This window comes from Oncorhynchus gorbuscha, linkage group LG01 (assembly GCF_021184085.1).
Source record: "Oncorhynchus gorbuscha isolate QuinsamMale2020 ecotype Even-year linkage group LG01, OgorEven_v1.0, whole genome shotgun sequence".
Taxonomy (NCBI): Eukaryota; Metazoa; Chordata; class Actinopteri; order Salmoniformes; family Salmonidae; genus Oncorhynchus; species Oncorhynchus gorbuscha.
This window is the reverse complement of record NC_060173.1, coordinates 42070152-42084379: the sequence shown is the minus strand read 5'-3', so window position 1 is coordinate 42084379 and position 14228 is coordinate 42070152. Positions and strand designations below refer to the sequence as shown.

The 14228-nt window shown below is 41.5% G+C and overlaps 1 protein-coding gene across 5 annotated transcripts in view; it reads left to right on the top strand.

Moving 5' to 3' along the window:
- The window catches only part of LOC124037839 (NEDD4-like E3 ubiquitin-protein ligase WWP2), a 46789-nt gene that overhangs the window by 21389 nt on the left and 11172 nt on the right, over nt 1-14228 (top strand). For all 5 annotated transcript variants that reach the window (XM_046352985.1, XM_046352994.1, XM_046352974.1 and 2 more), the window contains exon 11: nt 9722-9779. In XM_046352985.1, coding sequence (XP_046208941.1) covers nt 9722-9779 — 58 coding nt within the window. The remainder of the gene's footprint in view (nt 1-9721; nt 9780-14228) is intronic.

Here is a 14228-nt window from a genome sequence, read left to right as displayed (position 1 = left end):
TCACTGACAGTGTCACCGGCAAAACACCATAACAACACCTCCTCCGTGCTTTACGATGGGAAATACACATGTGGACATCATCCGTTCACCTACACTGCGTCTCACAAAGAAACGGCGTTTGGAACCAAAAATGTCCAATTTGGACTCCCGACTAAAGGACAAATTTCCACCGGTCTAATGTCCATTGCTTGTGTTTCTTGGCCCAAGCAAGTCTTCTTTTTATTGGTGTCCTTTCAGTAGTGGTTCCTTTGCAGCATTTTGACCATGAAGGCCTGATTCACACAGTCTCCTCTGAACAGTTGATGTTGAGATTTGTCTGTTACGTGAACTCTGTAAAGCATTTATTTGGGCTGCAATGTCTGAGGCTGGTAACTCTAATGAACTTATCCTCTGCAGCAGAGGTAACTCCGGGTCTTCCTTTCCTGTGGCGGTCCTGGTGAGAGCCAGTTTCATCATAGTGCTTGATGATTTTTGCGACTGAACTTACAAAGTTCTTGAAATGTTTCCCGGATTGACTGACCTTAAAGTAATGATGAACTGTCATGAAAAACCCTTGAATGAGTAGGTGTTCTAAAACTGTAGAACATGTGTGTGTGTGTGTGTGTGTGTGTGTGTGTGTGTGTGTGTGTGTGTGTGTGTGTGTGTGTGTGTGTGTGTGTGTGTGTATACAGTGCCTTGCGAAAGTATTCGGCCCCCTTGAACTTTGCGACCTTTTGCCACATTTCAGGCTTCGAACATAAAGATATAAAACTGTATTTTTTTGTGAAGAATCAACAACGAGTGGGACACAATCATGAAGTGGAACGACATTTATTGGATATTTCAAACTTTTTTAACAAATCAAAAACTGAAAAATTGGGCGTGCAAAATTATTCAGACCCTTTACTTTCAGTGCAGCAAACTCTCTCCAGAAGTTCAGTGAGGATCTCTGAATGATCCAATGTTGACCTAAATGACTAATGATGATAAATACAATCCACCTGTGTGTAATCAAGTCTCCGTATAAATGCACCTGCACTGTGATAGACTCAGAGGTCTGTTAAAAGCGCAGAGAGCATCATGAAGAACAAGGAACACACCAGGCAGGTCCGAGATACTGTTTCTGCACAGAAAAGTCTTGTGAGGGCCGCATATGTCCAAACGGTATGTAAATAAATATAAAATACACACATACGCACACACAAAGGTTTGGGGTCACTTAGAAATGTCCTTGTTTTTGAAAGAAAAGCTATTTAATTTTGTCCCATTTTAAAATAAAATTGATCAGATATGCAGTGTAGAAAGAATCAGCCTTTCCAGCTACAGTAGTCATTTACAACATTAACAATGTCTATTTCTGATCAATTTGATGCTATTTTAATGGACAAAAAATGTAAGCTTTTCTTTGTTTGGACATATGCGGCCCTCACAAGACTTTTCTGTGCAGAAAAGATTTGGTCACTCAAAAAAATACAGCTGCACCATTGAGAGCATCTTGGCTGGCTGCATCACCGCTTGGTTTGGCATGGCACTACAGAGGGCAGTGCGTACGGCCCAGTACATGACTGGGCCTGTAGCTCCCTGCCGTACTGGACCTCTATACCAGGTGGTGTCAGAGGAAGGCCCTAAAAATGTTCAAAGACTCCAGCCCCCGAAGTCATAGACTGTTCTCTCTGCATACCTCACGGCAAGTAGTACCGATGCAGAAAGTGTGGAACTAACAGGACCCGGAACAGTTTGTTCCCTCAAGCCATAAGTAGTTAGCCAAATAGCTACCCGGACTATCAGCACTGATGCCCTTTTGCACCAACTCCTTTGGCTCATCACATGCACTGCTTCTACTGCTTATTATCTATCCTGTCACTCTACCATCTACCTATATGTACATACTGTATCTACCTCAATTACTTCGTAACCCTGCACATCAACTCAGTACTGGTACCCCGTGTATATAGCCAAGTTATTATTACTCATTGTGTGTTTATTCCTCCTGGTATTCTTTTTCTATTTTTCTCTGCATTGTTGGGAAGGGCCCTTAAGTAAACGTTTCACCGACGCAAGTCACCAGAGCCAGCCCTTTCAGTTTATCTACAACCCCCCCTACTACAATTACCAGAGAAAACACTGGTGCTGATAGTCGTGTTCTGTTTCGGAATGCCTCCTCTGTTGATGGTTTGGTTATTTTTAGGCCGGTCTGTGTGAAAGTGAGTGGAGCTTGGGGAGGTAACATACACCACCCCTCCGTCCTGGGGGTTGACTCCAACCTTACAGCTGTGTGAGCACACACAGTTGTGCGCACACACACACACACACACAGTTTTGTTAAACAAAAACACACACAATTGTGACACAGCACACAATACACCCCAGGGCATATAGAAAGTATTCACACCCTGTGACTTTTTCAAAATGTTCTGTCACAGCCTGAATTTTAAAATAGATTAAATAGATATTGTGTTACTGGCCTACACACAATGCCCCATTTCAAAGTTCTTGTTTTTCGAAATGTTTTCAAATGAATTAAAAATTAAAAGCTGCAATGTCTTTAGTCAATATACATGTACGTAACAAGTCACATCATACGTTGCATGGACTCTGTGTTCAATAACAGTGTTTAACATATTTTTTTATGACTACCTCGTCTCTGTACCCCGTACATACAATTAGGTCCCTCAGTCAAGCAGTGAATTTTGAGCACAGATTCCGCCACAAAGACCAGGGAGTTTTTCTAATGCCTCGCAAAGAAAGGGACCTATTGGTAGATGGGTAAAAAAAAAAAAGACATTGAATATTCCTTTGATCATGGTGAAGTTATTATTTAGACTTTGGATGGTGTATCAATACACCCAGTCACTACAAAATACAGATGTCCTTCCTAACTCAGTTGCTCGAGAGAAAGGAAACTTCACCATGAGGCCAATGGTGACTTTAAAACAGAGTTTAATGGCTGTGATAAGAAAACTGAGGATGGATCAACAACACTTGATTTACACCACAATACTAACCTAAATGACAGAATACAACTTTTACAAAATATGCATCCTGTTTGTAGTAAGGCACTAAAGTAAAACTGTAAGAAATGTGGCAAAGAAATGTACTTTATGCCCTGAATACAAAGCGTTATGTTTGGGGCAAATCCTACACAACACATCACTGAGTACCACTTTTCAAGCATGGTGGTGGCTGCATCAAGTTATGGGTATGCTTGTCATCGGCAAGGACTAGGTAGATTTTTGGGGGATAAAAAAGGAACTGAATAGAGTTAAGCACTGGCAAAATCCTAGATGGAAAAACACTGGTTCGGTCTGCTTTATAAACATACACTAGGAGATACATTCACCTTTATTGTCCAACCTAAACACACAAGGCCAAGTACACTGGAGTTGCTTACCAAGACAACATTGAAGGTTCCTGAGTGGCCTAATTACAGATTTGATTTCAATCAACATGAAAATAATCTATGGCAAGACTTGAAAATGGCTATCTAGCAATGATCAACAACCAACTTGACAGAGCTTGAAGAATTTTAAATGGAATAATGTACAAATATTGTACAATCCTGGTGTGTAAAGCTCTTAGAGACACAGAAAGACAGCTGAAATCCCTTCCAAAGGTGAATCTAACATGTATTGACTCAGGAGTGTGAATACTTATTTAAATAAGATATTTTTGTATTTAATTTTCAATAAATTAGCTATATTTTCTAAAAACATGTTTTCACTTTGTCATTATGGGGTATTGTGTGTATGGATGAGGGAAATAATCTATTTAATCCATTTTCAATTCAGGCTGTGACACAACAAAATGTGGAAAAGGGGTATGAATACTTTCTGAAGGCACTGTAGATTAAGTAACACACACACAGTGGGGTTTTGTGTGAGTGTGCCTGTACGCATTTGGCCAGTAATTGCAGCTGATTAGGAACTCCCGAGAGAGCAGTCTCGGAGTCTTTAACTGCTGTTTCCGGCTCCTCCCAAATCCCCCCTTTTCTCCCTCCTGCTTCTTATTTGCTCTGTCCATTCTCACTAACAGAAGGACACATGCAGTAACACCACTGGAACTGGACCATTGTCTCAGTACTTGACTACCTACTTAAGACATTACTGTACACCTTTCTAAGATACCTCATTGTTATATAACCTGGTTAAAGGAAGTTTTGTTATTTTAGTCACTATCTTATTATGGGTCCTCCTCCTATCACTCTGCTTTGTTTCGCACCATTTGGGTGAACTATCTTTAATAGCGCTAACATTAGTTACTAAATCAGAGAGACACTACAATGTATGCCAGAGTGCAATGTAGGTCTATGTGACTTTTCCCACTCAGTCATTCATAACTGCCCCTTTTTTATGCAATTCTCTGATCCTGAAGTAGGATAGCAGGAGTCTTGCTATTTGCGTGCATTTATCACAAATAATATCTCTACCCAAATGACCTACTTACCACTCCATTGCCATATTTTGTGTTTTAGCGCTTTCACTTTATTATACCAATTTCTTACGACCCCGCTCTTGTTTTCCCTGTCTTTTCCTCCTCCTTTCCCTCTCTCACTCTCTAGCTCTTTCTATCCCTCTTGGAACAGGTTAGGAACTGAATTATCAGGGCATAGGAGATAATGTCTTCATTTCATTCTTGTCTTTTTTTGTTGTCACAAACACAGAAGGGTGGGTCTCATACATATATATATATTGGCTGTTGAGTGAATACATACATTCCCCTTTAACCCCATATGCGTCCTCTTCTTCCTTCGCACTCTTTACCATCGTATTCCTTACTTTCTTCTCAAAGTTTCCATGATGAATTCTAGGGCTGTGATGTTACCAGTAAAAAAAAAATGAACATGAAGCAGACCATGTTTTTGGTCTTTGGTCCTTTAAAAACCTACTGTATGTAAAATAGTGTGTGCTATAGCTTGAAAAATAAATAAATGTGACTGTAGATGGGATGACAACATAACAGAGTATGTGAGTTGAGCGGTCAGAAATCCAGCTCATTGCTCACGGAGTTGTGCAGAGGGATAAACTGCTGCTCCAAATTCACTCCATTCATTTAAAATCACCATTTAACCAACACCCATCTATTTTTGTGACTACCTGGACCGACCATTTGGTATCAAAACCATTTTGGTATTTGAATAAACAACATGACAAGGTGACTGTAAGAAGCGGTCATCATTTCAAAAAGGCTACATGTCGTATTAAACAGCATATAAAAACTAAGTTGACCAGGAGAAGGCTATATTAAGACAGTCTAAATAATACCTTTTTGTAACATGTTATTAGCCTTTTATTTCAAGTTAAATAAAAATCGCCCCTAAATTAAATGAAAAGTGCCTTTTATTAGGCTACAGTGCTTTTTTTAATGCACTTTTAGAAACACAAGCTTGGCCAGAGTCTGTGGCTTCAGGCTCATGTGACGGTGCCCGAAGAGCAGTCCAGTAGCGGAGAATACCCTCTATGCGCTTGCAGAGCCACTGGGGATGCTAAACACCCGTCGGGCCAGGATGGGCAGGGATGCAGAGTTGTTTTTAAAATATTTTTTATATAGGTAGGCCTCAAGGTTTTTGGGCTAATAACCCAATAAAAACAGAAAGCTCCTTGAAATGAGGTAAAATGTCAGGCCTATTGGGCCAAAATCAATGATAGCCTATTGTATAAATAATAAAATGAAAATGAACTAAACTTTTAAGAGATCTGATTTTTTTGTCAATAAATACTTTGCTACAGTGACACACTTAGCTAGCCACCTACCTCGTTCCTTTCTGTTAGCATGTGCACGTAGTACACCATCATGCTTTTGGGATACATTCCTTTTCAGGTTCCACAATGATTCTTTTAGTCGTGGACACTACATCCCAGCACTCCCTCTCTTACTCTTGGTCCTCCTCATCTTTGTAAGTCACCTTGATTTTTGCACCTGTGTTTTATCAGTTTCTTTCTGAAAATATTTAGCAAATTCCATGACAGTAGATAAAGCAAGAGGCTATAGCAGCACTAGTGCTGAGCGATTAATCAAAATGTTTTTTTAAACAACTAATTGATCAACGTTGAAATAAATTTTGCATTGTGAACTCAGTGCACGTTGCACAGTTTCTCTAGCGATAGATAAATCAGATCTAGCTTGAACTGTGCAATATAGTAGGTACAGTGCATTCGGAAAGTATTCAGACCCCTTGACGTTTTCCACATTTTGTTACGTTACAGCCTTATTCTAAAATTGATTAAATTGCCCCTCCCCATCAATCTACACACACAATGGCAAAGCAAAAACTGTTTTTTAGAATTTTATCAAATGTATTACAAATAAAAACCAGAAATATCACATTTACATAAGTATTCAGACCCTTTTACTCAGTACTTCGTTGAAGCACCTTTGGCAGCGATTACAGCCTCAAGTTTTATTGGGTATGACGCTACAAGCTCGGCAGACCTGTATTTGAGGAGTTTCTCCCATTCTTCTCTGCAGATCCTCTCAAGCTCTGTCAGGTTGGATGGGAAGCATCGCTACACAGCTTATTTCAGGTCTCTCCTGAGATGTTTGATCGGGTTCGAAGTCGCTCCTGTGTTGTCTTGGCTGTGTGCTTAAGGTCGTTCTCCTGTTGGAAGGTGAACCTTCTCCCCAATCTGAGTTCCTGATCACTCTGGAGCAGGTTTTCATCAAGGATATCTCTGTACTTTGCTCTTCATCTTTCCCTCAATCCTGACTCGTCTCCCAGTCCCTGCCACTAAAATATATCCCCACAGCATGATGCTGCCACCATGCTTCACCGTAGGGATGGTGCCAGGTTTCCTCCAGATGTGACACTTGGTATTCAGGTCAAAGAGATCAATCTTGGTTTCATCAGAACAGAGAATATTGTTTCTCATGTTCTGAGAGTCCTTTTAAGTGCATTTTGGCAAACTCCAAGCGTGAGGTAATGTGCCTTTTACTGAGGAGTGGCTTCCATCTGGCATTCTACCATAAAGGCCTGATTTGGTGGTGTGCTGCAGAGGATGTTCTCCTTCTGGAAGCTTCTCCCATCTCCACAGAGGAACTCTGGAGCTCTGTCAGAGTGACCACCGGGTTCTTGGTCACCACCCTGACCAAGGCCCTTCTCCCCCGATTGCTCAGTTTGGCTGGGCAGCCAGCTCTAGGAAGAGTCTTGGGGGTTCCAAACTTCTTCCATTTGGGAATGATGGAGACCATTGTGTTCTTGGGGACTTTCAAAGCTGCAGACATTTTTTTGACACAATCCTGTCTCGGAGCTCGGTTTTTGCTCTGACAGGCACTGTCAACTGTAGGCCCTTATATAGACGGGTGTGTGCCTTTCCAAATCATGTCCAATCAATTGAATTAACCTCAGGTGGACTCCAATCAAGTTGGAGAAACATCTCAAGGATGATCAGTGGAAACAGGATGCACCTGACCTCAACTTCGAGTCTCATAGCAAAGGGTCTGGATACTTATGTAAATAAGGTATTTCAGTGGTACTTTTTTTGTTAATTTGCAAAAAATGTTATGGTATTGAGTGTAGGTTGATGTTATTTTATTTAATCCATTTTAGAATAAGGCTGTAATGTAACAAATTGTGGAAAAAGTCTAGGTCTGAATACTTTCCAAATGCACTGTAGTTGTAGTTTACAAGAGGCCAATAATCTCCATAGTTTAGTGTATTGAACGTGGTAATTAACTGCAATGACCATAATCCATTGCACATCTACTAGTCCTGTGTTTCTTTTACACCTGCTACAGAAGAGGCAGAAGAATGCCTGATCGTGAGGGGATATAGAAAGCACCTGTTGCTTCGCTAGATATCTACTTGAAAATACATGATCTAAGTGATTGATAGTTGGTATTCAGCAGGCATAAAAGTATGTCTTATTTACTTTGAAGAACTACAATATAGTGATTTTTGTCAGCAGCAGCTCTATAGAGATGAAATGATGACTTGGAATTAAATTATAAAGTTATCAGATAAAACAAATGTAATATACAAAACAACCAAAATATTTTGTTAAACTAATGTGAATACATGGTTAATAATTGATAAGCATTAATGGGCAGTCACTACCATCATGGGACTTTGATTAATTGTTTTATTCTGTGTATTCAACCCAAATAATTTAAACCGAAATCAGAGTAATAAAATAATAATAAAATAAATAAATACATAATCAAACCGAAACCGAATCAACCTCAAAAATAACTAATTGCCCAGCACTAAGCAGGACACAAGTAGACTGCAAATGCATGCTGGAGCGGGCGAGAAGGCCGACTCTCCAGCCATTGAGGAAACTCGCTCCGCGCTTCAATCAAATTTGGCACGATCCACTCCTTGTGCCGCTCCTCTTTCCGCGCCATCTCCGCTCACATATACTCTGCAACATAATGATGTTTGTTTCCAACATTAGTGCTGTTTTCCTAAAGAAGTTAAATCCGCTTCATGTTTTGTTTCCTTGCCGTCCCGGCCCTAGTTAATTCTCATGAATGGGCACAGTATGAATATTCTGGGGAAATGTTGGGTGAAGTTGTGTGTTCAGTGACACATGGGCTGTTGTGAGGTACGTTTTGTTTCATTATAGGAAGAAATTGAAGACCTTCTGAGGTGAGGAGAATGAATGAATTAGATTTGCTCTGGAATTTTTCATCCACAACTACAACTCTCATAGTCATGAAACCAACAGTATGGGCACTAACTCCTCTCAAACATCTTAAAAATTTAATTTCTACTTGGAGGCAAATGTACACACACACACACACACACACACACACACACACACACACACACACACACACACACACACACACACACACACACACACACACACACACACACACACACACACACACACACACACACACACACACACACACACACACACACACACACACACACACACACACACACACACACACACACACACACACACACACACACACACGTATTCAAACACAAGGTCATACTCATTCAATTAGTATTTGCTATACACATTTTCCATACAGTGCCACATGCACACACACACTCTCTCTTTCTCTGTATGCACAGGCTGAATAAACCACACTGGTTCCAGGGCTGGGTGAATAAAGGTGCTTTTGTCATGAGGGGGTGGGCAGTCTGGAAAATGGATGAATGTTCTCTAAGTTGGCTCAGACTTCGCGCCTCCCTGCTTACTTTCACAGCACATCTAGAAGAGGAGGACCTCTGCAGATGGGTGGGGTAGGGAGGGGTGCCAGGGGGGCAGGAGACAGGGTGGGGCTTGAAGCCAGCCAGTGAGCTCATTGGAACAGCATGTTTTTTCTATCCTGAGCGGGTCGTTTTTGGAAGGCATACGAGCTGCGTCTGAGCCTCTCTGTCAGTCTCCTGTTCCAGCTGCATGAGAGAGGCCACCTCAGCCTTCTGGGGTACCCCACTCTGGGGTACCCCTCTGCCTGCTCCTGCTCCACCAGACTCAGGCTGTTAAACTGTGTGCTTTTTGAGGCATTTTCTGCATTCTTTCTTTCCCCCCTGTATGTTTAGTTTTTTTCTACCTCACACCAGTGTGTGAACTGAGTTGGGAGCTGTGTGGACGGACAGAAGAATTTCACACAGAGCTGCTGCCATGAAGCGAGTGTGAGAAGAAGACAAAGGTGGAAGAAGGTGGAAAGTGTCCTAATTGGAAACGTATTCTCTCTCTCTCTCTCTCTCTCTCTCTCTCTCTCTCTCTCTCTCTCTCTCTCTCTCTCTCTCTCTCTCTCTCTCTCTCTCTCTCTCTCTCTCCCTCAGTCGTCTGGTGTTCCTGCTGTGGAAAATGACCCTCTCGGCGCGCTCCCTCCAGGATGGGGTAAGTGTTCCCTCCACGTACACCTATATCTTCTCACCACACTAAGACTATTCGTAATCAGCGGCCCCCAGTGGTCCCAGGACATGAGACCGGACTGATGAGTAAATGGAGATGCTATTGAGTCCAGTGATGCTGAAGAGGGGCATCGACACCTGCACTGGTTGTTATGAGAGTGGGTTCTGAGGCTTTCAAGGGCACAGGACTTTGTTTTTGTGTTGAGGGGGAGAGCTGGTTTGTGTGTTTTTCTCACGCGTACACTCTCACACAGACACACAGCACTGTTGGCCCACATCTATTGTTTGGTATCTTGTAAACATTGTGATATACATCCTTGTCCTTAATCAAATGAGCTCATACAGAAGATCCTTTTATTCAGCCAAACTCATCTTCCAATTAGTTATTGGTCAACAAAATATGATTTGATTGAATTGTTGTTGTGGATTTCAGTCTTTTCCCTTATATTATTGATTAGTTGTTGGGTCAAGTGTAATCTCAAGGAATTGGTTGTTATACTTGTATGGCCGTTTTGTGCTCTACTCGTATATTCCTATGGCGCTCTGTTCTCATGCGTTCGTATATTCATTCATATTCTCAAAAGCGCATATTCGACCAACATTCCCACCAACACATTTATACAGGGTGTACACACAAACTCCATCACTCAGAATTAATGGTCATTGGCATTTTTTCTCTCCACCTCACATTTTCACATACTTACAGTCGCGCTCACCCACGTGCACACTCATATTTTCTAACCATGATGTGTTTTCAACATGTTGCGGCATCCTAAGCAAAAGCCTCAATTATACATTGGACTTTAATTTGGATGAATTTCCTTTTTTCATGCATTTCTGTGTCATCTGTAAATGCCTTCTTTCTTTGGGGCGTTGAAGAGGGGATGTATTGAAAGAAATTCTTTACAGGAAAAAGAAAGGAGAGAAAGACTTGACCAAGCGCGGGAACAGTCAAATAAAGGAGGGCTAGTGGAATAGAGGGGGTTAAGTGAAGGAGAGGGGGGAAATTAGCAGCCTAGTAAGAGTTGCAGCGTGAGCACTACTGTTCCTGCGCCCTCCACACACATCTGCTAATGAAAACAAGATGTCAGAGAGAGAGTGGTGGGGGTGGAGGGGGCACCAACTATGGTCACAAAATCAGCGGGTCGGGATAGAAGCAGCACAGGGATGCACAAAGTTGAAGATATCAACGCACCCAACACACATTCTTGGTGGAGGAAGTTGACATGGTTGCCATGTTATTATCTTCCATGTAACCATGTTATTATCTTCCGCGTAGCCATGTTATTATCTTCCATGTAGCCATGTTATTATCTTCCATGTAGCCATGTTATTATCTTCCACGTAGCCATGTTATTATCTTCCACGTAGCCATGTTATTATCTTCCACGTAGCCATGTTATTATCTTCCATGTAGTCATTGTTTCCATGTAGCCATGTTATTATTTTCCACGTAGCCATGTTATTATCTTCCATGTAGCCATGTTATTATCTTCCATGTAGTCATTGTTTCCATGTAGCCATGTTATTATTTTCCACGTAGCCATGTTATTCTCTTCCATGTAGCCATGTTATTATCTTCCATGTAGTCATTGTTTCCATGTAGCCATGTTATTATTTACCACGTAGCCATGTTATTCTCTTCCGCGTAGACATGTTATTCTCTTCCGCGTAGACATGTTATTCTCTTCTGCGTAGCCATGTTATTCTCTTCCGCGTAGCCATGTTATTCTCTTCCGCGTAGCCATGTTATTCTCTTCCGCGTAGCCATGTTATTCTCTTCCGCGTAGCCATGTTATTATCTTCCGCGTAGCCATGTTATTATCTTCCGCGTAGCCATGTTATTCTCTTCCAAGTAGCCATGTTATTATCTTCCATGTATTCATTGTTTCCACATAGCCATCTTATTATCTTCCATGTAGTCATTGTTTCCATGTAGCCATGTTATTATCTTCCACGTAGCCATGTTATTCTCTTCCACGCAGCCATGTTATTCTCTTCCACGCAGCCATGTTATCTTCCACGCAGCCATGTTATCTTCCACGTAGCCATGTTATTATCTTCCGCGTAGCCATGTTATTCTCTTCCGCGTAGCCATGTTATTCTCTTCCACGTAGCCATGTTATTCTCTTCCGCGTAGCCATGTTATTATCTTCCACGTAGTCATGTTATTATCTTCCATGTAGCCATGTTATTATCTTCCATGTAGTCATTGTTTCCATGTAGCCATGTTATTATTTTCCACGTAGCCATGTTATTCTCTTCCACGCAGCCATGTTATCTTCCACGTAGCCATGTTATTCTCTTCCGCGTAGCCATGTTATTCTCTTCCGCGTAGCCATGTTATTCTCTTCCGCGTAGCCATGTTATTATCTTCCGCGTAGTCATGTTATTATCTTCCACGTAGCCATGTTATTATCTTCCGCGTAGTCATGTTATTATCTTCCACGTAGCCATGTTATTATCTTCCACGTAGTCATGTTATTATCTTCCACGTAGCCATGTTATTATCTTCCAAGTAGCCATGTTATTATCTTCCATGTAGTCATTGTTTCCACATAGCCATGTTATTATCTTCCATGTAGTCATTGTTTCCATGTAGCCATGTTATTATCTTCCACGTAGCCATATTATTCTCTTCCGCGTAGCCATGTTATTCTCTTCCGCGTAGCCATGTTATTATCTTCCACGTAGCCATGTTATTCTCTTCCACGTAGCCATGTTATTCTCTTCCGCGTAGCCATGTTATTATCTTCCGCGTAGTCATGTTATTATCTTCCGCGTAGTCATTGTTTCCACATAGCCATGTTATTATCTTCCATGTAGTCATTGTTTCCATGTAGTCATGTTATTATCTTCCACGTAGTCATGTTATTATCTTCCACGTAGCCATGTTATTCTCTTCCACGCAGCCATGTTATCTTCCACGTAGCCATGTTATTCTCTTCCGCGTAGCCATGTTATTATCTTTCGCGTAGCCATGTTATTCTCTTCCGCGTAGCCATGTTATTATCTTCCATGTAGTCATTGTTTCCATGTAGCCATGTTATGATCTTTCGCGTAGCCATGTTATTCTCTTCCGCGTAGCCATGTTATTATCTTCCGCGTAGCCATGTTATTATCTTCCGCGTAGCCATGTTGTTATCTTCCGCGTAGCCATGTTGTTATCTTCCGCGTAGCCATGTTGTTATCTTCCGCGTAGCCATGTTATTCTCTTCCGCGTAGCCATGTTATTATCTTCCGCGTAGCCATGTTATTATCTTCCGCGTAGCCATGTTGTTATCTTCCAAGTAGCCATGTTATTATCTTCCATGTAGTCATTGTTTCCACATAGCCATGTTATTATCTTCCATGTAGTCATTGTTTCCATGTAGCCATGTTATTCTCTTCCGCGTAGCCATGTTATTCTCTTCCACGTAGCCATGTTATTCTCTTCCACGTAGCCATGTTATTCTCTTCCGCGTAGCCATGTTATTATCTTCCGCGTAGCCATGTTATTATCTTCCGCGTAGTCATGTTATTATCTTCCGCGTAGTCATTGTTTCCACATAGCCATGTTATTATCTTCCATGTAGTCATTGTTTCCATGTAGTCATGTTATTATCTTCCATGTAGTCATGTTATTATCTTCCACGTAGCCATGTTATTCTCTTCCACGCAGCCATGTTATCTTCCACGTAGCCATGTTATTCTCTTCCGCGTAGCCATGTTATTATCTTTCGCGTAGCCATGTTATTCTCTTCCGCGTAGCCATGTTATTATCTTCCGCGTAGCCATGTTATTATCTTCCGCGTAGCCATGTTATTATCTTCCACGTAGCCATGTTATTATCTTCCACGTAGCCATGTTGTTATCTTCCACGTAGCCATGTTGTTATCTTCCGCGTAGCCATGTTGTTATCTTCCGCGTAGCCATGTTGTTATCTTCCGCGTAGCCATGTTGTTATCTTCCGCGTAGCCATGTTATTCTCTTCCGCGTAGCCATGTTATTATCTTCCGCGTAGCCATGTTATTATCTTCCGCGTAGCCATGTTATTATCTTCCACGTAGCCATGTTGTTATCTTCCAAGTAGCCATGTTATTATCTTCCATGTAGTCATTGTTTCCACATAGCCATGTTATTATCTTCCATGTAGTCATTGTTTCCATGTAGCCATGTTATTATCTTCCACGTAGCCATGTTATTCTCTTCCGCGTAGCCATGTTATTATCTTCCACGTAGCCATGTTATTCTCTTCCACGTAGCCATGTTATTCTCTTCCGCGTAGCCATGTTATTATCTTCCGCGTAGCCATGTTATTATCTTCCGCGTAGCCATGTTATACTCTTCCGCGTAGCCATGTTATACTCTTCCGCGTAGCCATGTTATACTCTTCCGCGTAGCCATGTTATTATCTTCCATGTAGTCATTGTAACCATGTAGTCATTGTAGGACT